Source organism: Pan paniscus, chromosome 11 (assembly GCF_029289425.2).
Source record: "Pan paniscus chromosome 11, NHGRI_mPanPan1-v2.0_pri, whole genome shotgun sequence".
Classification (NCBI taxonomy): Eukaryota; Metazoa; Chordata; class Mammalia; order Primates; family Hominidae; genus Pan; species Pan paniscus.
Window position 1 is genome coordinate 43,551,019 of NC_073260.2, and position 25,275 is coordinate 43,576,293.

Sequence of the window (25,275 nt, forward strand, 5' to 3'; positions counted from 1 at the left end):
CAATTATTGAGCACTTACTGTGTGCCAAGGCCTTTAGAAGTAGTTTACAGAAATTAATTCAGGGACTTTACCCAGAAACACAGATGAGGAAACTGAGGTACAGAGATATTAAGTAACACACTCAAGGTCATACTGCTATCAAGTAGCAAAGTAAGTATTTGAACCCAGGTCTGCCTAATTCTAAAACTCTTAACTACCATGACATATCCTGTTAGCACCTTCAATCAAAAAGTCTATGTCCTTGAGATGTGTAACTTTATTTACCTTAACTTCAGTACTTCATATAGTACCTAGAAAATAGAAGGTATTCAATTGATGAATGAATACATGAAACCATACATGTCAATGCTAAGTTCGGAATAATAATATACGTTCAGAGGACAGTGAGATTACAGTAGAGTTGAAACAAAGGTTCCACATGGAAAGAAGTGTGATATCAAAATGAAAAATAAATTATACCTTTACAGAAAAATTACGGAACATAAAATTGGAATCTCTGCTAGAAAACTCAAAGGTCTAAAAAAAGCCTTGTATTTATCGCCACAACCTTAACTCTCTCAAAAATACCTAACATAATTAATTTACACCCTACTGTGTGTATAGCTGATCATTTTTTCCTTCAGTATGCTGCAGTTATTTCATATACAGAAATTTCAGTTTAGAATCCACTGTAGTCAGGGGCTCTTCCAAGTCCTTTGTATAAAAACAGCCTAATTTTTGACAGAATATCAAGTTTTGGCATTAAATAAATTAATTACCTATGTTGGGTATTTTTGAGAGAGTTAAGATTGTAGAGATAAATACAAAAACTTTTTTTTTAGTACTTTGAGTTTTCTAGCAAAGATTCCAATTTTACATTCTGTAATTTTTCTGTAAAGGTATAATTTATTTTTCATTTTGATATCACACTTCTTCCCATGTGAAACCTTTGTTTCAACTCTACTGTCACTGTCCTCTGAACATACATTATTAGTCCTAACTTAGCACTGACATGTATGGCTTCAATTATTAATTCATTCATCAATTGAACATCTTCTATTTTCTAAGTACTATATGAAGTACTAAAGTTTGGCATTATGCCAAAACTTGATATTCTATCAAAACAGAAAGTTACAAACCAGATCAATAAATATCAACTCTTGCAATTAAAAAAGAGAAGTAAATAAGAAATATAAGAATGGAAATGACAAGCAAAGTTAACTATAAATTCAACACAACGTCAACTAATATATCAATAGGTTTTGAGGAGAAATTTGAGAAAATTTATTTTTCATAAGTTGAGAAAACTTGAGGAGTAACTACCAAATAATAAATTACATTATAAAGCTAAAATAACTAAAACTGTTTAGCACTGGAAGAGAAATGAACAAATAATTAGGACAGAATAATACGTCTAGAAATAGAAATGAGTTTAATTTTACACCAAAGTGGCCCTTCAAATCACTGTGGAAAAGCAGTCTTACTCAACAAATGACATTAAGATAACTGGTTAACCAACTGAGGAAAATAAAATTGGATTACTAGACACCTACAGCAAAATAAATTCTAGCTGAAACAAAGATATAAAGGTATAAAATAAAATCACACATATTATAAAAGAACCATGAATGAATGTATTTATAAATTTAGAGTACAAAAGGCTTTTCTAGGCAAATATAAAACCCAGAAACTATACAGACCAATACATGTAACCACATAAACATTTTTAAAAAATCAATAAATAATTCAAAGCTGACTCTACATGAGGAAGAAATATTTTCAAAATACATAATGAACAAAAAATTAGATTCCAGGATATATCGTTAAGGACTATTAATCAAGGACTATGATTAAAAACGAGAATTAGATTTAAAAATAGCTTTTAAACATCTGAAATGCTACAGCTTCACTCATTAAGAAATGTAAATCAAAGCAAGATAAAAATTTTAAATCTCTCAGGTAGTCATAAATTTATGTTTGCTAATACCTAGTGCAAATGAAAAGGAGGAAACAGACATTCTTATACATCACTCGTGGGGATATGGGGTAATTTAACTCCAGTTATCAAAAAGTAATCCCCTAAATCCAGCTCTACCTGCTATCCAATTCCAGTACTAAGAATTTATCCTACAGTTATTATTGCAAAAGTTGTGCATAAGGATGCTCACGGTAGCATCATGTGCAACATAATCCTCTTGGTACATATGAAGAACTAAAAAAATACTGTATAGTAAATAAAATAATTATAAAATATTTTTGTTAAATTGTCATTGAAATTGCTTCCGATGCTGGTATTGTGATTGCTACAAAAATCCTCCTCTTTTGCATTAATTATGAATTTTACTTAGAATCTCTAAAGCTTCATCATGCAAGATAGTAATATTTTATAATAAATTTATTATGATTCATAAAAATTGAATTTCAATCAAAACTTAGCCTACATCTAAAGAACCATTCCAAAAATCAATGTTTAAAGTATAGAGCTTGTGTCTTTTCCTTTAAGAATTTATTCTTGGCACAAAACATTCATGCATTCTTAGATGATTTATTCACACTTGAAAAGTTTTTAAATGTATATGAGATGTATCGTATCACACACACATACCTTAGACCCACCACTCCTTAATTTGTAACATTCAGTTCATTAAAGGGCTTTCTTCAACAAGCTTCAACATTAATTTTTCAGAATTCAATTGTAATTCTGGCATTAGCATAATAAATACAAAAGAAATGATTTCTTCTCCATTTCATAAACTGTCTTTTTAAAACATACATTGTTTTAAATGAACCAATACAAATTTATCTTTTAAAACTTTCAAAGTTATAATTTTTGTTTGTATTTACTTCTGGGAAATACTGTAGAATGTCACTGGTGATGCCATTAAAAACTCTAAATTCCAGTTCAAATGACTAACTCAACACATGTTTGTATTGATGCCAATGAAACAAAAGAACAAACATAATAAATCCATAATAGTGGCAGAATGCCTGGAAGGGCAGTACCAGCAGGTCAGAACAGCGCAGGAGCAGATGAGAACTGGCGCACCTGAAGAACTGAGCAATCCGCCCTACACCTCTGAAAGCAAAAACTCCCCCTGCCCTCCCCCGCTAAAAAATTTACTTTTCCTAGAAGGAACCTAAAAACAACAACAAGCAAAACAAAACTCAACAAAACAGCTAAGGTAATTGGAAAGACTAAGTCAAGAAAAATAATGGCCAAGTAATTTTAAGAAGGAAAAGTTACACCAGTCATCAAAGAAACTGATTCTAGCATCAGTATGCAACTTTCCCTGCATAAAGCACTGTATATATATTTTCTAAAGCAAAACTTATTTGGAAGAATTCTATGGTGAGTGTTAGGGCTCATGGAAACTTCCGAATTTCATCAATTAAAAAAGTCCTTAATACTTTCAAACAATTAAAAAAAAAATCCTTTCCAAGGAAAAAAATCGGGTTGACATTGAACTCTCATCTGCAATATGGAGTGACAGAAGATGTTTTGTCATTATAAAAGAAAATTTTGAACTTAAAATTCCATAGGCAGATAAGCCTATGGATAATCAAGTGTGAGAGCAATATACAAACACATAAAATTTACTGAAGAATTTTTTTTTTTTTTTTCTGAGACAGAGTCCCACTCTGTCACCCAAGCTGGAGTGCAGTGGCACAATCATGGCTCACTGCAGCCTCAACCTCCTGAGCTCAAGTGATCCTACTACCTCAGCCTCCTGAGTAGCTGGGACTACAGGCACAAGCCACCACACCTGGCCTCTGAAGAATTAACTGAAGACGCTAAGCAAAAGTTGGTATGAACACAAAGAGAAATAAAAAAATTTAACGTTTTTCTTTCCAGATCCAACTGCTCAGACAAGAAGAAAATAACACTATTAAACATTTTAACAACGCAATTAACAAACATGATTAAATAGAAATATATAAAACCATGTGACCATGATTACAAAGAATGCACAATATAAGCAACATTTTAAGACAACAGAGACTACACAATGCACAACATCAAAGCATAAAAACTGATCCATGGATGTAATCACAAAGAAAAAAATATCAAGGCTGTTATCTGATGCAACAAAACTAGAAATTGTCAAAAAGGGTTCAGCCCTCCCATCATCCTGAGCCCCAACAATAGCTATTCACTTGGAAATTTTTTAATTTCTCTTTTAAATAGTACTTGGGTAAAAGAGAATAAAAACTAGGGCCACAGATAATTTAGAAAAGACTAATGAAAAAACTACATATTAAAAACTATAGAACACAGACAAAGGAGTACTCAAAGGAACTTTTTTTTTTTTGAGACAGGGTCTTCTCTGTTGCCCAGGCTGGAGTGCATTGGCATGATCACGGCTCACTGCAGCCTAGAACTCCTGGGCTCATGCGATTCTCTCACCTCAGCCTCCCCAGTAGCTGAGACCACAGACATACACTACCACACCTGGCTAATTGTTTTATTTTTTTATTTTCTGTAAAGACAGGGTCTTCTTATGGTGCGCAGGCCGGTCTCAAACTCCTGGGCGATCCTCCCGCGTCAGCCTCCCAAAGTGCTGGGATTACAGGTGTGAGCAACCATGCCTGGCCCAAAGGAACACTTATAGCTTTAAGGTAATTTATTAGAATACAAAAAGACTGAAAATAAATAAATAAAGAAATCAACTGAAGAAGGTAAATAGCAATGTACATTATAGCAAGGAATTTACAGTTCCTCCATATCTGTGGGTTTCATATCAGTGGATTCAACTAACTACAAATTGAAATACTAAAAAATTCCATCTGCACTAAACATGTACGCAGACCTTGTCATTATTTCCTAAACAATACAATATAAAAGCTATTTATGTAGACTTTACATTGCACTAAGTAAACTACAGATGATTTAAAGTATATGGGAGGGTAACAGGTTATATGCAAATACACTATTTTATATCAAGGACTTGAGAATCCACACATTTTGGTACCCAAGAGAGGTCCTGGGACCAATCCCACATGGATACCAAGGGACAACTGTATATGTGTGTGTGTGATATGATACATCGCATATGCATACATACATACACACACACACACACACACATATATATATATATAAAGAGAAAAAAAGAAAGAAAGGAAAGAAGGAAGGAGAGGAACTGGAGTCAACTGAGGTAACTATTATAAGCATATTTTACCACATTATCAAATGAGTATCTTTGTTAACTTTCTTTTCTTTCATTCTTGTTCTTTTTTGAGACAGGGGTCTCACTTTATTGCCCTGGCTGGAGTGCAGTGGTGCAAACATGGCTCACCGCAGCCTCAACCTCCCCAGGCTCAGGTGATCCTCCCACTTCAGCCTCTGAAGTACCTGGGACTACTGGCACACACCACCACACCTGACTAATTTTCTGTATTTTTAGTAGGGAAGAGGTTTTGACATGTTGCCCAAGCTGGTCTTTAACTCCTGGGCTCAAGCAATTCGCCTTCCTTGGCCTCCCAAAGTACTGGGATTACAGGCATGAATCACTGTGCCTGGCCCATTCTTGTTCTATAATATTTTAAATATCTTTAAGTATTTTAATATATTTAAAATATTACTTTTCCCTCTTTTGTTCTCTCTTCTATCTGCTGTCACAGTGGCATAAAAGAGATATATATAGGCTCTGTGGTGACATTTAGAACCAGGGAACAACTGAATCCACAGCTAAAAACAGTACTTGAGCTATTGAATACTTAAAATACATTAAGAACCATTACTCTCTTCAGGATCACATTGAATCTGATACTTAGGATGCATTTATTCTACTGAAAAATTAAGAGAATTTAAAATGATAGCAATTATAATATCTTAAGCCAGTAGTTCTGAAAAGTTTGCATCGAAATGGTCTTTATGATAGACAAGAGTAAACCTGGACTTCTCAGCAATCTTGTACATAAGACTTGTATAAAAGAGTCTGTTTTAAAACTTGCTGTAAGTAGCTCATTACCAAATATAATAAAAGATTTCATAAAATCACTTCATTTTTATTCTTATCTGGTTTCCTGGAGGCTGAGGAGAATATTTTTTAAAAGACATGTAAGTATAATATACTTTTTTATATTTCATTGCTTTATTAGAAATCTTTTTTGTAAGAATCATATATAACATATTTATAAACATACATTTATGAAGGAGAAAACTGAAGTATGGATATGAATAGCATTCAGTCGTATGGGCAGAAAGAGAAATAAGCACAGACCTACCTAGTCTTTCTGATTCCAACTTTCCTGTATTGGTAGAACTTATTTCATATTTTTTGGATGCAATTAGCTAGGCAACTTGAAATAAGTCAATGACGCACTTTTGTTACCAATATCTGTAACTATCGCCTTTTCATTCTCACATAAATAAAAAACAATATAATGAAGGTTTCAATTAACTTTACATATACATTCTGTAAGTTTAACAAATCAACCTAAGTAAATCATGTAAATCCAGCCAACCAACAGATTAAAACCTCAAAGCAAAACCAAGCTGAAATTCTGTTTTGCCATGACAGTCAATCAAATTTAACTTGGGAATAAAATTGGTAATCTTTCAAAAATTAGGCCTATAAAACAAATATTTTAATAACATCTTTAAATTCTTAGGTTTTAAAATGTATACCAATACATTTTAATGTGTGATATTTAAATATTTCTATATGCTTTTGTAATACCAGCATCATGAATAGAATATACATTGTCTAGAGATTTTACCTTTTTTGCTGTAGAAGAAAGGGGTTCCTTTTTCATACTTCTTAGTAAAAACTCTGGCATGTTATTTTCAATATCTTCACGAGTTCCCTTTTTATGCAAAACTGCAGCCAGAAATGAAATAACCTGGGGAAAAAAGACTTTTTCAATCACTGTGTATAATGTATCATGACGTACAAAATTTCACTGCTTACATGACTATTCAATTAGTGACAAAGTATGTACAAAGAGATTTGTTGGGGGAAATAGAACATGAAATATTAGTACTGATTTTCTTTATTTGTAATAACAAACTGTTTTTCACTCTTGTAAACAAACAAAAATCCTCACATTACCATCTTTTCTTTTCATAACTTCTACCTACCCAATGAATTCTTTCTTAATTCCATCACTTAAGACACTACCTTCTTATTTGTTTCTAACCATGGAAACTATCTCTTCGTATCCTCTATCAGAATAAACTGTATACATTCTTGTTTCCATGTAGAAAATAAATTCCTTAAGGGGGATAATATTTGGCCCATAAATTTGTACACTTCTATTTATCTAATAAATATAGGTGAAATGGCAAAATGTTATTTTAAGACAGACTAATTCATTAATGTATGCAACATTTTGAATAACAGCTCATCTCCAAAAATCAAGTGAGCAAAACAGAAAAAAGGAACCATAACCTCATATAATAAATTAGAGCAAGAAATACTAAATGGATTTGACTTTGATTCAAATGTTAGCTCTGATTGCTTGGCTGCTCTGTGAAGTTGGGCAAGGGTGTTAACCTCTCTGAATAATATCTGTAAAAATGGCAAAAAATAATTTTGGCAAGGTTGTTTTAAAAGATTGGGAAGAAAGGTATATGAGGTATCCATATGGAAGAAAATAACTGATCATTACCTTACAAAAATAAATAAGAAGAAAAACTATATAAAACAAAAAACTATGTGAGAATTAGAAAAATTATAGAAAAAAGTATACTTAACAAGGGTGTGGATACCTATAATCTGAATCCCAAATGATAGAAGAAAAGAAATGATACAGAAGTATCTGAAGAAATAAAAGCTGAAAACTTAACTGATTTTAAAAATCAAGCCACAGATTCAAGATCATCTTCTAAGAACCAGAACCAAAACCAAAACAAAATGAAAACCAAAAACAAACTAACAAAAAACCACAAGCAGATGCTTGAGACAGCAAAATGTTTGTTAAAAGCAGCCAGAAGAAATAACAACAGATCACCTACAAAAAAGCAACAACTGGTCTGGCCACGGTGGCTCACCCATGTAATCCCAGCACTTTGGGAGGCTAAGACGGGAGGATCATTTTAGCCCAGGAATTCGAGACCAGCGTGGGCAACATGGCAAAACCCCATCTCTACAAAAATTAGAAAAATTAGCTGGGCACGGGATGGCTCATGCCTGTATCACTAGCTACCTGGAAAGCTGAAGTAGGAGGACTGCTTGAGCCTAGGAGAATGAGGCTGCAGTGGGCCGTGACTGCACCACTGCACTCCAGCCTGGGCCACACAGCAAGACCCTGTCTCAAAATCAAAAAAAAAAAAAAAAAAAAAAAAAAATCAAAAAACAAACAAACAAAAAAAAACACACAAATAGACAAGTAGCTGACCTTGCAGGAAAAAGAATGGAAGATACTATACAACAGAATATTTTCAAAGTGATAATAAAAGCAACCTATATTTTTATACCTACGGATGATATTCAAGAATGAAGGGTAAAGATTTTCAGACAACCAAAAAGTGAGCCAATTCATCACCAAAAGAGTCACACTAAAGAAACTAACTAATGTTTTCAGGTACAAGGAAAATGACTCTAGTTAGAAGATAGGTGACACAGGGAAAGATAAAGAGCAACAAAAATGGTAAATATATACAAAATATATATGTACATTGATTGACATTATGAAACAATAAAAAAGTTTGGTTGAAATCAAGTAACAGGTTAAAAGCTATGACAGCCTGTAATCCCAGCACTTTGGGAGGCCAAGGCGGGTGGATCACGAGGTCAGGAGATCAAGACCATCCTGGCTAACACGGTGAAACCCCGTCTCTACTAAAAATACAAAAAATTAGCCGGGCATGGTGGCGGGCACCTGTAGTCCCAGCTATTCGGGAGGCTGAGGCAGGAGAATGGCGTGAACCTGGGAGAGGGAGTTTGCAGTGAGCCGAGATCGCGCCACTACACTCCAGCCTGGGCAACAGAGCAAGACTGTCTCAAAAAAAAAAAAAAAAAAAAGCTATGACAACAAATGTATATCAGTCAGAAGGAGCAAAAGTGTAGTTATAATATTCTGAGGTCACTATGCTGTAGGGAGGAAACTAAAGTACTAATTTATGTTAGATTATGATAAATCAATGGTATCTGTTGTAATCTCTAGGGTAACCATTAATAGAAGAAGAAAAGAATGTGTACCTAATAAAAGGGGATAATAAAGTAATAGGAAAGAATCTACCCAAAAGGACACAAAAAAAGTGGGAAAAACATGACATGGAATAAATAAAAATCAAACAGTAAAATACTAAGTTTAAATCCAAATATATTAGAAAGCACATTATATGGAAATGGACTAAACTGTCTAAACAAAAGATAAAGACTGTCCAAATAAAATATATTTCCTTGTCATTTACAAGAAAAACTTCTTTAAAAAAGGGATAAAAATTCTAATTAGAAAATAAAAATGACAGACCATGTAAACAAAAATCAAAGAAAATTGATATAGCTATATTCATATCAGATAAAGATGCTGAGACAAAAAAGCATTATGAAATTAAAGAGGCACACTTTAACTTAATATTGATAATAAAATTAGTTCACTTGGAAATTTTAAGAAGTCTAAATTTATCAATAAAGGAAAATTTATTGAAATAAAAGTAGACAAATCCACAAGCACAATGGTAGATTTTAAAATAACTCAGCAAGAACAAACAAAATAATCAGTAAAGATACAGAAGACTTTAATAACATGATTGTCAACCTTCACCTAACGAATATTTGCTAGAACACTGCACACTACTGCAAAGCAGTTTCATTTTAAGTACCCACGAAATATTTACCAAAGTTGACATACCGGGCCTGGTGCAGTGGCTCACGCCTGTAATCCCAGCATTTTGGGAGGCCGAGGCGGGCGGATCACCTGAGGTCAGGAGTTCAAAACCAGCCTGGCTAACATGGTGAAATCTCGTTTCTACTAAAAATATAAAAAATTAGCTGGGCACGGTGGCGTGTGCCTGTAATCCCAGCTACTTGGAAGGCTGAGGCAGGAGAATCACTTGAACCCAGGAGGTGGAGGTTGCGGTGAGCCAAGATCACGCCATTGCACTCCATCTTGGGCAATAAGAGTGAAACTCCGTCTCAAAAAAAAAAAAGGCTGACATATGCCAGGCCACAGAAGTCTCAATACATTTCAGTAGACAGAAACCATACAGAATATGTTCTTTGATCACAATACAAGAAACTAGAAATAACAAAAATATAAGCAGAAAATCTCCAAATGTTTGGACAGTAAGGAACAGAGTTCAAACAACTCACAATATAAATTATAAAATATTTGAATTAAATAATGAGTAACAATACATGTTGAATTTGTAGAATATGGCTAAAGCTGTACCTTAGGGACTTAAATGAATATTACAGACAGTCCCCAACTTATGATAGCTCAACTTGCAATTTTTCAATTTACAATGGTATAAAAATAATACACATTCAGTATAACTGTAAATCAAGTACCCATACAATCATTGTTTTTCACTTTTAGCAAAATATTCAATAAACTATATGAGATTCAACACTTTAGTATGAAACAGGCATTGTGTTAGATGATTCTGCCCAACTATATGCTAACATAAGTGTTCTGAGCATGTTTAAGGTAGGATAGGCTAAGCTATAACGTTCAGTAGGTTAGGTGTATTAAATGTGTTTTCAACTTACAATATTTTCAACTTACAATGGGTTTATGGGGACATAACCCCACTGTAAGTCAAGGAGCATCTGTATTAGGAAAGAAGAGGGACTATTAATCAGTTATCAAAGAATCTATCTCAAAAACTTATGAAAATAACAGAAAATTTAACACAAAAAAGCAGAAATTACTAAAGCATACAATGAAAATGATCAACAATGCCAAATGATCATCCTTTGAAAGAATTTTTTCAATAAACCCCTGGCAAAATTGATGAAGAATAAATAGAAGAGAAAAGGCAAACAAAAAATATGTATAAGCCATAATAATGCTTTGCCAATAAATGTAAAAATTTAGAGGAAATTTAGAAATAGAACTTATCAAAAACCAACACAAGAAAAGGAAATTTAAATACTCATAAAACCATGAAATAAACCTGAATATGTAATTATAAACCTTCCACAAAGAAAGTTAAGGGCCAGATAGTTTCACCAACAAATTCTACCTAATGCTTAAGAAAAATGTAATGCCAATCTGTAACAGACCCTTTCAGGGTTTAGAAAAAGGGGAAAATACTGTGACCTCGTTTTATGAGTTCAGCGTAACTTTGATAAGAAAACCTGACAAGAACATTATAATACAGGAAATTTACAAGCCAATTTATCTTACTCATATAGAAGCCAAACTCTTAAACAAAATATTAGCACACAGAACATAGAAATTTAAAAAAGGAAATAATATATACCAAAACCAAACTGGGTATATTCTGCAAATATAAGTTTGACTTAACCTTTGAAATTTAGGTATTAGGTAGTTATCAGCTAGGTATATTAGGCATTACACTTTGCATTCCTAACTCTTAAGATTCCTTAAAATGAGAATAGAATGACCTATTTACAAGAAAAATATTTTATCTGAAGCAGTACATTATTAGGTACATTGCAAGAAGTTGAGAATGTATATTTTATCATTAGAGCAACCACTAAAAATAAAAAGCAAAGAAGTATAGATAAAAAGTCAATAGAAAAATTAAAATAAAATTCTAAAAAATATCGTATCAACCCAAAAGGCAAATCAGACTGTTTCTGAATGAACAGATATGTTATATCCAAATCCATACGTAAGAATTACATTAAATGTAAATGAACTAAATATTCCAATTAAATATCAGAGATTGTCAGAATGAATAAAAGAGCTGTCTACAAGGGACACTTCATAGTAAAAAAATGGTCAATTCATCAGGAAGATATAACAATCACAAAGGTTTGTGACCCTAATAACGGAGCTTCAAAATATATGAAGGTAAAACTAGCAGATTAAAAGAAATAGACACATCTGGCTGGGCGCAGTGGTTCACACCTATAATCCCAGCATTTTGGGAGGTCTAGGTGGGTGGATCACTTGAGGTCAGGAGTCTGAGACCAGCCTGGCCAACATGGTGAAACCCTGCTTCTACTAAAAATACAAAAATTAGCCGGGTGTGGTGGCACATGCCTATAATCCCAGCTACTTGGAGGCTGAGGCATGAGAATCACTTGAACCAGGAGGCAGAGGTTGCAGTGAGCTGAGATCACCACCACGCTCCAGCCTGGGTGAGGGAGCAGGACCTTGCCTAAAAAAAAAAAAAAAAAGATTTATACACTTCACCGAGAAACTTGACTTTTAGGAATCTATCCTACAGATAAATACTCTTAGAATTCTATCCTACAGATATTCACTATTTGCTATTTCCTAAAATAGGCAACAACCCAAAAATCCTTCTCCCTAGGTCCCTAGAGGAATGGTAAAATAAGTTACAGAACATATAATCTATAGTATGCAGTAATTTATTAATTAATGAATGGGGACAATCCTTATGTACCAACATAAAAAGATCTCCAAGACCTATGTTTAAGTGAAAAAAACAAGGAGTAGAATAACATATAGAAATAATAGTCCTATTTTTAAAATTTATTTACACATACATTAAAATTACAACTTGTTCAACCAAATAAAAGAACAGATTGGACTTCATAAAACTTAACTTTCGTGCATCAAAGTAAAATAACAAGCAAATAAAAAGACAACTATAGAATGGGAGAAAATATTTGCAAATCATATATCTGATGAGGGATTAGTATCCAAAATACATAAAAATTCTTACAACTCAACAATAAAGACAATGAAATTAAAAAACAGGCAAAAGACTTAAATATATATTTCTTTCTCTAAAGATCTACAAAGGGCCAAAAAAGCACATGAAAATATGTTCAACATCATTGGCCATTACAGAAATGCAAATCAAAACCGTAATGAAATACCACTTAACACATAGTAGGATGGCTATAATGAAGAAAACCAAAAAATAACAAGTGTTGGCAATGATGCGGAGGCATAGGAAACCTGGACAATTGTTGGTAGGAATGTAAAATGTTTTAGCCATTGTGGAAAATAGTATTGCAGTTCCACGAAAAAAAAAAAAAAAGAAACACTGAATTACCATAAAACCCAGTAATTCCAATTCTAGGAATATACACAAGAGAAATGTTTGTACACAAATGTTCACAGAAGCATTATTCATAATAACTAAAAGTGGAAACAACCCAGAAACTAGAAAGAGGTGGGAGTTGCACAACATTCTGAATGCATTAAATGCACTCAATTAATCATTTTAAATAATGAATTAATGCTGTGTGGACTTATCCTCAATTTAAAAATTACAGCTTGCATTTTTATAAGAATGTGTTTGTGTACTACAGTGTAATCAGAATTATTTTTATTCTAGAAGAAAGTTAAAAAGTATGTACGTGAAGTGTCAAGTCAGTAAATATCAATGATTCAATAAACAGGAGCTTTTTTTTGAGACAGAGTTAGGGACACTCTTGTTGCCCAGGCTGGAGTGCAATGGCGCGATCTTGACTCACCGCAACCTCCGCCTCCCGGCTGCAAGTGATTCTCCTGCCTCAGCCTCCTGAGTTAGCTGGGATTACAGGCATGCGCCACCATGCCCAGCTAATTTTGTATTTTTAGTAGAGACAGAGTTTCTCCATGTTGGTCAGTCTGGTCTTGAACTCCCGACCACTGGTGATCTGCCCACCTTAGCCTCCCAAAGTGCTGGGATTACAGGCAAACAGTAGCTATTTTTAATCCCAGCACTTTAGGAGGCAGAAGCGGGCAAGCTCAGGAGTTTAAGGCCAGCCTGGGCAGCATGGTGAAATCCCACCTCTACAAAAAGTACAAAAATTACCCAGGCCTGGTAGTGCGCATCTGTAGTCCCAGCTACTCGGGAGGCTGAGGTGGGGAGGATCACTTGAGCCCAGGAGGTCAAGGCTGCAGTGAGCCAACACTGCACCACTGCATTCCAGCCTGGGCAAAAGAGCGAGACACTGTCTCAAAAAACAAAAACACATTAGCTATTTTTCTGGCATCATTCCTTAAGGTAGAAGGCTTTGTTTCTTGCATATGATCTTGTATATAATAAACAAAGTAGCTTTTGCAAATTATGTTGTCTAAAATATTATAAAAAGATGAAAAATAGGATGGTTTAAACTTGTCCTAAGTTTTAAAATATTCTAACAAAATTCGCATGTCAATTTGCAGGACTTATCACAAAGACTTTGGTGTCTGACCAACCAGTTTCATACTAGCTATGTGACACAGGCCAATTTACATAAACTTTCTATAAATTTTAATATTTTCACCAATTAAATAGAGGCAAGAATATCTAATTAACATGAATGTTTAATGGAAAATGTTTATCATAGAGCCTGGCAAATATAGACAATATAAGTTATAACCATAGAACCATAATGTTATCCAATTCAACTTAAAATTCACTAACACATTCAATAAAAATATATTTATTACCTACTCAATACCAAGATGCTGGAATAGTCTAGGTGAAAGGCTATTTCTAGATGCTGGAATAGTCTAGATGAAAGGCTATTTCTATCATTCAGTAGTGTGAAATCAAGCTGATTTGGGGTGACAGGGAAGAGGTAGTTAGGAGATGTGCTGAAGGAGCATGGTTGAGAAAAAAGTGGACAAATGAACAGAAAATAAACAGTTACTAAAGAATCCAGTGAGAGATTAATGTGCGCAAACTGGCTGATGTAGAACATAAATTAAAAGAAAGAGAAAGGATACTCCACAAATAACTGAGTTTAGGCATTGGACAATTTAAATATTGTTAACACCACCTAAGTAAAAGATCTTTGATGCATGTTCACAATTTTCATTTTATAAATATTTTTAAAGTTATGTTTTCTATTTAAAAATACATCACCTAATATTAGAATTTACTGAATTCCTTGATGGTGTAAATAAGCATAACATTTTGGGTTCTGACTACCTTTTGGAATATAACTTTACACTGATCACAGAAAATTTATAATTAAAAGTATAGGTAATTGGCATACTGACTGGAAAGGGGCATGAAAAAACTTTTTAGGGTAATGGAATTGTCCTATATTTTGATTAGTATATTAGTTACACAGACATAGACATTTGTCAAAGCTCATTAAGTAGTACACCTGAGATCTGTGCATTTTACAGTTTAAGTGTACCTTAATTAAAGAATTAAAGATACACACATGCACACACACACACACATATATTGATAGATATACTCTTTTTAATTTTAGGCAACTGGTCCTCAAAGGCTACTGAAAAGACAAGAGAGATACCTATTAGATACCATAACAATTTAAATGAGGTAATTGATTTGCTCTTAACTCACCTACAGATTGTTTCATTATAGGAAAATTATATTCCTAATTGTGCAAATTCATAATTCAATTTGCTCATCTATCCAAGGTGATATACGATCTTAATTCTAACTTCATTTGTCAAATTCTCTAAAACAAAGATATGTGAAATGTACCTTGTGTTTAAGAATCTCAGATCTTTGGAAGATATTTCATAGGTGGCAGCTAAATTTATAAACTCTAAGTATAGATTAGCTTTACTTAATTCACTAAATCCACTAATGATTTTTAAAAATCTTTGTATCTCATTTAAATCATCTACACTACCTCTTAACACTACTTATCCACCCACACCCGAAAAACTTAAGTTGAAATAGTAATAAACTTTAGTTGAGAATACAAACTGGAGAAGCTAGCTAAAACCACTAACAAACTCTTAGCTATATATTAATTATATTAATTAAAATATACTAATAGGTATTGTGGTAATGCTAGCAGTAAAGTGTCAATACACAAAAGACAGTTAGGGAAGGGAGAATGTGAAGAACAGCACAGGTGGATTTTATGGACCAGGACTATAAATGGCACTCATTACTTCTACCCTTATTTCTGCTGGCGGAACCCAGTCACAAGCTCCACTGACATGCAAGGAGATTTGGGAAATGCAGTCTCTGTCAGCTAGCCCAAACTCTAAGAAGGCAAAGGAAATATGTATTTTGGGTGGAGATCTAGCCATCTTACCACACTATAGTGGTCCAGTAGAGGTCTATCAAAATATTAATTCACAGAAGACTAAAGACACATTTACAATGAAGGTTTACAAAACTTATCTGCAAAGAAAAAGCCAGAACATGTTTTATTGTGGAATAGTTCTAAAATTGCTTATAGATGAAAAGAACAAAAACAAATATTTAAATCAGTCACCTCTAGAATAGTGAAAGGCCAAAAACTGCATTTCAGAAATGAAATATCACTCTGGGAAAGCTTTCTGTTTTTACATGTATTCCTTTCTAAACTCTGTCAAGCCAACAGTTTTATAAGTCATCTTTCCTCACAGAGTCAGCTCATGACATACTGAGTAAATCTGAGGCTGGGAAAAAGGGCATAAACCTTCCCTTAGACCAGAACAGAGGAAGGCATAGCAAAAATTGTCTATTTCTTACAGAACAAAAAGAAAAAAATGTTTATTTACTACCTTATTTTTCAACTCCCTGGGAGATACAAAGGTACAGAGAGAGTGGTTCAGAACCACACTTCAAAAGTATTTTTGCTCGCTTTGAAAAAAAAAAAAACACACAAAGTGCTGTTTTGAAATGGGGTCTAGCTCACTTATCTTTACAAAGCTCTCCCCTAAAATCAGAACTACATGCCAAAAGAAGAAATACAATTTTATCTGTGAAATACTAGTACATTTTTGTTTCTGCTTAAAAGGGCTCAGGGATCTGGGGGCTAATTAACCTTCCACACTGGATATTATAGCATTTTCTCAATGAATGAAAATAAAGACAATATTATTTTTCTCTTTATTACTATATTCCTGAGTGAATAACATGACTTGAGATCCCAAGAACCTTCATATTTTAGTATAGTTTTGAATCTACTGAAGATCTTATTATCCAAAAAAGGTACTGAAAATAACCTAAGAAACCTTTAATTATCAGCAATCCCATTTCTCTCAAGAGTGAGGTTTACTATGCATCTTTTTAATAAGACAGCCTTCAGTAATGACATTTTCAATAATGTAATATCTAATAATATAGAAACAAAAATTCAAAGAATGTCTTCATGCTTTGCAAAATTCTATCTCTGCTACTCAAAAAGTACTATTATCTTCTTTGCATAGCAGATGAGAAAATAAAATAATATGGTAAGACATATTACTGCATCTGCTTAATAGTAGTCCTTAAGATTTTGGTGTCTGTAAAAGCTAATTACCACACTACCATTAAAAACTAAATTATTTTGATTCAATGAATTTGAGCTCTTCTCTTGTGATAAACCTTTCAAATACTATATTAGAGCTATGCCTTCAGTAAAAAATAAAATTCATTAAAACTCAATTCAAAACTCAAAGTTTGGTGGGTTTCCAAAAGCAAAGTATGAAAACACCAATTTCCCTGTGGAGTCTTCTTTGACACCCCCAGGCAGGCTTGTTTCTCCCCCCCAACCCACTTACCAGACTAGATGATGACTCTTGGCCTCATTTCCTTTTATTACTCTTTTGTGAACTCTGTAAGGCAGGTGTATTAGGGTTCTCTAGAGGGACAGAACTAATGGAATAGAGATATATGGGGAGTTTATTAAGTACTATCTCACACGATCACGAAGTGCCACAATAGCATGTCTGCAGGCTGAAGAGCAAGGAGAGCCAGTCCGAGTTCCAAAACTGAAGAACTTGAGTCCGACGTTCAAGGACAGGAAGCATCCAGCATGGGAGAAAGATGCAGGCTGGGAGGCTAGGCCAGTCTCTCTTTTCACATTTTTCTGCCTGCTTACATTCTAGCCACACTGGCAGCTGATAAGACTGTGCCTGCCAGATTAAGGATGGGTCTGTCTTTCCCAGCCCACTGACTCAAATATTAATCTCTTTTGGCATCACCCTCACAGACACACCCTAGATCAATACTTTGTATCCTTCAATCTAATCAAGTTGACACTCACTAGTAACCATCACAGTAGGTATTATATGCATCTATATTCATATTGGCTCTTCAGTGCCAATCACAGTGCCTGGCCCAGAGTGAGTACTTATCAAATGTCAACCAATTGAACAAATGGTTAAAAGTTGAGTAAAAGGCTTTTAATTAACTGTATTATTAAGTCAAAAGAAGGCAGTAGATGATAGAAGAGGAAAAAAATAACAGTTCTAGAATAGAAATGAAAATTATTACTTCTGTGCCTGACCCTAGATAGGGAAGTCATTCCTGTGCCTGTTTTATGTACTAAGTTAAAAAGCTGAACAAAATTATCTCTAATATCATTTCCATTTCTAAATGTATTTTTTTTTAATGAAATGATCATCATCCTATGTATACATATTAACACAGAGGCCAGGCACAGTAGTTCCTGCCTGTAATCCCAGCACTTTGAGAGGTCAAGGCAGGCAGATCACTTGAGCTCAGGAGTTCAAGACCAGCCCGGGCAACTCGGGAAAACCCCATCTCTACCAAAAATACAAAAAATTAGCTGGGCGTGGTGGTGAGCAACTATGGTCCCAACTACTTGGGAGGCTGAGGTGGGAGGATCGCTTGGGCCCCGGAGGCAGACTTTGCAGTGAGCCGAGATTTCGCTACTGCACTCCACCCTGAATGCCAGAGTGAGACCTCCATCTCAAAAAAACAAAAAGAGAACAACAACAAAAAAGATTCACGTAGACCAAACATCCCTTAACCAATGTTCACTGAACTCACCAGATTAATCAAAGTTTTCTAACCCTCTGAAAAACATACCGTCTGAGCAAAGGCTCTCAAACTTTAGTGGGCCTTGGAATTACCTGAAGCATCTGTTAAAACACAGATTGCCGTCCTCTCCTACTCCCACCAAGTTCACAATTCAGTATGTCTGCAGTGAGACCCCAGAATTTACAATCCTAACAAGTTCCCAGGTGACACTAATGCTGCTGACCCAAATATCCACTTTAGAGAACCACTACTCCATGGTAAGCACCCACTCACCTCTTTTCCTATCACTGAGTTGTCTGATTACCAAAGGTCAGGTTCCCAAACCTGTATACTCCAGTTGAAATTGTTTATTGTACTTAAACTAGCTAATTATCACGTAAATGTACAAAAGGGATTCATTTTCAAGTTACCTGTTGAATTAGATGTGAAAATTCTGTGAAATATTGGGAGATAGTCATAAAAATCTTGGATTTTGTATTAAAATTTCCTCAAGTATCTTTAATTTTTCAGTCCCACTAAAACCAAAAATAGTACGTGATGAACTGCATGGTGTTGAACATATCAAGGGCACAATGGACATGAGGAAATCTAGGAGTGATAGATATGTTCATCGCCTTGGCTGTGATGATCTTTTCTTGGATATGTGTATGTGGGATAAAATGTATTAATGTCTGCTATTTTAAAATGCAACAAAAGATGGATGGATATTACAAAACCATGTATAATGAAATATTAACAGAATCTAAGTGGTGAGAATATGGCTTTTCATTGTACCATTCTTTTAACTTCTATGTTTTAGAAAAACGTCAGAAGGTATCGGGAAAAATTAGTTCATAATCTTTGACAAAAAAAAAAATCTGCAATCTGCTTATAAGATAGTAGTTATTATGTGACTCCATTTTTTGCATATGTATGTTTGTGTGTGTGTTTACAGAAGTACATGTATGTATGTGGGCATATCATTACGTATGTTGCATATTTATCTGTGCCCTCTTCACCAGATCTGTCCTTCCAATTCACCTTAAAAAATACTCAAGTCTTTCCTACCCCCAAACAATACAAAACAAACAAAAAAGAAACCCCCTCACATTCTCGTCTCTCTCTTCACCTACTACTAGGTCACTTTTATTCCCTTTCGAAGCCATATTTCTTAAAGAGGTAAATATACGTTGTATGTCCACGTCTTCACCTACTCCATTATGGCTTGTGTCTGAAAGCTCCAGCAAAATGGCTCTTGCTCAGCATACCAATGATTTCTATGTCACTAGAACAAATGGACATTTTTCAATTCTCATCCCCTGTAGAGTGTAAAATATTAAATTCACCTACTTTTAAATTTGAAATGAGGGAAGGAAACTTTATTTGGTATGTAAAACAAGCTTTAAAAAGACTTCAATTTCATATCATGGCCAAATTAGAATATAAAAAGGGGGAAACTACAGGGATGAAATCAAGAAACAGGAAAAAAAAAGAAGAAAAGAAGATAAAACTATAGCTCAAACAGTAAATGTCAATGGTCTATTTTCATTATCAATTAATTTTACTACATTCTGAAATTTTAGTTAACACAGTAATCATTCACATTTCTTCAACTGGCTTAGTCATATCTATAGAAGCTTTATCTATCTATAGAAGCTCTACCTTAAATGGGTCTTTCAAACCACCTATCTATGTAGAAATTATTCCCTGAGTTACAACAATAGTAACCAGAGAACTAGGTCCCCAAGCATCAGACAAATCCACCTGAGTATCAAAATTAGTGCAGAAATCATTTCCTAATCTTCAGACGGTACTCCCTCAAAGACTTGCACAGCACACTAACAGCATGTACCAGAACATCTCCAAGTCCTTCAATGATTACAGTGTATCAGGAATAGAAAATTCTGCAGTAAAATCACCTCCTTTAAAAATAAGCCTATGAACTGTAAAATAAAGTAAATTTCTTCGTAACATGGGCCTCAGAGATGAAAGACAGCCTTCAAATTTGAGACTAAAATGTGCGCAAGAATTTGAATTCAAATTGTATTTAAGCTGCAGGATGGTGGTTCCCAAACAGATCACTTTTTGTATGTAGTACCATCATGTTTCTTCTTTTTTTGTATGTGAGACAGAGTCTCACTCTGTTGCCAGACTGGAGTGCAGTGGCACAATCTCGACTTACTGCAACCTCTGCCTCCCAGGTTCAAGAGATTCTCCTGCCTTGGCCTCCCAAGTAGCTGGGACTACAGGCGTGGGCCACCATGCCCAGCTAATTTTTGTATTTTTGTAGAGATGGGGTTTCACCATGTTGGCCAGGATGGTCTTGATCTCTTGACCTCGTGATCCGCCCGCCTTGGCCTCCCAAAGTGCTGGGATTACAGGTGTGAACCACCAAACCCAGCCTCATGTTTATTTTGAAGTTGAACATGCACTGGCTAATCAAAGAATTGTGGTAACAAACATTCTACCACAGGCAAAAACAGTAGAAGTATATGCGAAAACAGTTACAGCAGGGCTTTAATTAATTTATTAATTTTCCTCTAGTACTCATCTGTAATCTTGGTCACAGATGGCGTTACTGAAACACCACGGGTTCGGTCTAAGACCTGCTACTCACCATACAGCCAGCCAATCACTGAGACAACACGTATTGCCAAGGAAAAATGCTTTAATCAGGCACTGTAGCCAAGGATCAGTCTCAAATCCATCTCCCTGATTAAAATTAGGAGTTTTTACAGCAGAGAAGAAATGTAACAATGTATGGGAAAACAGGAAGTTGGGAGGGCTAAGGAAGTAATCTGATGAATGAGAGGCCTGGTGTCTCACTGTCTGAATTCTATGATCTGGTGAGTTTCAGTTCTTTGATACTTTTTGAGAGGCCTGGGGGTCCTTTCCTGAGGAAGGAACTCAGATAAAACAAATACAAGTTTAAAGCTTTAGGACCAGAAGGGTCAATTTCTATGTTTATCCAAAAACAAGCAAACAAACAAACAAAACTGTCTGTGGGACTGTTGGGTCAGTTTCAGAGGTAATTTCTTGAAGGCTCCTTTCTTTATTCTTGCTGTCTATCCTCCACCTACAGGCCGGCATGCTAAATGATAGTTTGTGGAATAAACGAAGAAGGTAAATTCATTTATTCCACAAACAATCATTCAGCACGTCCAGTGTGCATGTCTAAACTATCTGCACTGCCTAGGCTTGAAGGAACATAAAGTATGGTTAATGGTAATATGATTATTAAAAGACTTTATTTTAGCCTAGTTTTTCACACCAGACCTTTACACACAGTAGTATTATTTGGCTATTTTTTTTTCTTTTCTTTTTCCTTATTCCATCATTGGTGTCTGAAATTTGGCTATTTATAAATGTTAAATTTAGTTTTCCACTTACCTTTGAGTTCCAATAACTAATGGAGGTAATATGAAGAAGAAAATAAGTTAAACTCAATTATAAGAAAGGAAGCAGAATAACTTAATCACAAACTAGGCACACACTCCTGAAAATCTAAAGTGATCGTTTAGTATAAAATCTAGATTCAAAACTCTATTCTTCTTGGATCACAAACCTCTTTAAAATCTAAGGAAAGCTAAAGACCCTGTAGCAGGCAGCTTCTGACAGGACTCCCAATAATACCCACCTCTTCATATTCCCAGTCCTGTTTAATCTCCTTCCCTTGAGTTCTGGTTGGACTTAGCAACTTGCTTCTAATGAGAAGAATGTGACAAAAGTGAAGGGATGTCTCTTGTGTTATCACATCACCAAAGACCATGACTTCTGTTTTACTAGTGCTGTCTCTTGCCCTCCTACTTGCTCTCTTTTTATGAAGCAAGCTACCTTGTGTGAGATGCCCCATGAAGAGGTCCATGTGTCAAGGAAGCAAAGGAGGCCTCCAGCCAACAGCTCACAAGAAACTGAGGCCAAGAACCCACAAGGAACTGAATCCTGCCAACAAACAGGTGGGCTAGGAAGTGAATCTTCCCCAGTCACCTTGAGATGACTGCAGCCCTGTGAGAGGCAAAGCTAGAGGACCAGGCTAGGCGGCAGCTGGATTCCCAACCCACAGAAACTGTGAGACAATACATGAATATTGTTTTAAGCTGCTAAATTTGGCATAATTTGTTATACAGAAACAGATTAACTACAACAAATCCCTTCTTTAGGAAAGTATGTATGTGTACAAATTCTAGTACACATTTTAGGGAATCTTGAAGTCTCTCTAAAGTTCACAAACAGAACTGCTAGTGACCCAGGGATTCCAGATTAAGAAACTTCTAACATGATAAACTTCGAACAATATGCACAAAAGGCCTATAGGAACAATTTAACCATGCTATGTGGCATAACAAATGTTAGAATGCTTTCCTTCCATTAAGTATGAAGAAAGTTAAATGACTTCAAATATATTGATATCTTAGTACCAGTATTACCAAAGGTAAAATCAAACCAAGTGGTACCAAAACATTATTTTGGAATAAAATATTTCATAGGTACTGAAGAATGATAAAATAACTGAGACATTGTCCTCAACTTTGAGGACTTCACTATCTAGTTAGTGAGACAAACACAAACATACACAGGAACACACAAAATAGCTATCGTAACAGCAGTACAAATAAAGATTTACATATAGTATCCACTCATGTACACAGTAAAGTGACTTTACTGTTATAACATAATTAAATACCTGTACTGTTTTTCCAAGTCCCATGTCATCACCCAGAATGCACCCTCCTCCATGGATGTAGTGTCCATAAAGAAACCGGGTTCCTTCTCTTTGGTAGTCTCTCAAATACCTATTGATGGTATAAGGAATAGAGTCTCCATCGTCAGATAATTTAAAAGCAACAGAAGATGATGGAAATTTTCGGTTTGGGAAATAAGGTTTTTCCAAATCTTCATCATCAAATATAAGATTCCTAGGGCAATCTTTAACAAATTTCACTTCTTGAAGCTGTTTAAGAGGTATTTTCCTTTCTTGAAAATCTGCATATAAGACGACTGCAAATGACTTGCCATTTTCATCCACTGTGATAGATTTTATGCTTGCTTCACAAAGTTTTCCATTATCTGGAGAAGGGGCAAGACATCTTTCTCCTGGATGCCATATGTCTGCAAGAATAAAGAAAATAAAGTTTCCAAAGCTAGCTTATAAAGTAACACCTCATTTATTCACAGCTGTGAGAAACAATATATACCTCACACAAATGCCTTTTCCAAAAAACTGGAACAAGATAAATTCTAACATGTATAGATATTTTTCTAAAATAGATTTTCAGATATTCTCCTATAATAAACAGAATAAAGGGTACATACTTTATTTCCAGTGGTTCTTACCCTAACTGTGTGTCATCATCTCCCCTGGAGTTTAAAAATATATTCTTAGACACCACCTCTAGTGATTCTTATTCAGTGGATAGGGGTCACGGGCATCTGGTTTTATTGTTTTGTTTGGTTGTTATTGCTGAATTCAAAAGATCATTCTGACGCACAGCCAGGGTTGAGAGCCACTGACTAAAATATTCTTCCTGACTCATGAACATATATATACACATATATTTCATGATATGGTAGAGTAATTGTGAATAGGACTTGGTAATGAGTAAACTAAAATCCTCTGGACAGCAATGCTTTGTGGTTCATCTGTCTTTTTTACAGTTATTCCATTGCCTTTCTCTAGAAACAGCTGTTTCTTTTCACTGCAATATTGCTGCCTCTAAGCCTTTACTTTAACCACTGCTTGTATACAGCTAACCATGGGAACCTCCAATTCAACTACAGTGATGTCACAGCTTTTCCTCTTCCGGGTTTTGAATATTTACTTTAAGAGATGAATTCTAAGATCTCTTTCTGCAAAGATCCTATTACACTTTAAAGAGTATTACCTCTCTCTTTATGAACTTATTCTGTGACTAACCGTACAGCTATTTTATTTTCCCAGAAAATATACCACTATGAATGAGGAGGGAGTCCACAGAGTATACTATTGGTACAATTAAAAAGTATCAAATAAAGAAAACTAAGTAAAAATAATTTTCCAAATGGAATTTCTTATGGCAAGAATCCAAAAATAATTCTATGGCTACAAACATAAGAACACTAGGAATTATTTTTCTTATACATTTCTCACTGAGATCAGATAACCACTGGCAGTTTCCTAGGGTCTTCCTGATGACCTCCAGTTAGATATTTATAACTACAACATGACATGTTTATACTATCTAAAGCAAGAATAGCTCATTATATTCCTCATCCATCAGTTGTTCCTCAAAAGTAAAGCCACTAACTTTGATGAGGTTATTTTACCATAACAATAATGAGTACAGAGGGAAAAACCTTCTCTCCCACTCTACTCTCTGGACCCAAACTGTTGACAACTGTTACAAAATTCTAAAAGAGTGTTTTAATGTCAAACTAAAGCCTCGATCCACTGTACAAGTAAAACAACATATAGGTCAATGGGCCCAATTTTCATAACAGTACTATTTGCACCTTAAAACCTAAAGCAACCCTTACAGCAATTCTTAACACATTACTTATATTTCCCATTATGTGTCTGCCTACCCTATCATTTTTTAAGACTTATTTTATTATCTATTATT

General features: G+C 34.7%; 1 protein-coding gene across 5 annotated transcripts in view; it reads right to left on the reverse strand.

Moving 5' to 3' along the window:
- The window catches only part of ERCC6L2 (ERCC excision repair 6 like 2), a 186,428-nt gene that overhangs the window by 157,305 nt on the left and 3,848 nt on the right, over positions 1-25,275 (reverse strand). For all 5 annotated transcript variants that reach the window (XR_004673385.3, XM_034967797.3, XM_003811162.7 and 2 more), the window contains exons 2-3: positions 23,361-23,785; positions 6,703-6,825 (exon numbers count right to left, since the gene is read on the reverse strand). Coding sequence is in view for 4 of the 5 variants with exons in the window: in XM_034967797.3 (XP_034823688.1) it covers positions 6,703-6,825; positions 23,361-23,785 (548 nt within the window). In the remaining variant the exon portion in view is untranslated. The remainder of the gene's footprint in view (positions 1-6,702; positions 6,826-23,360; positions 23,786-25,275) is intronic.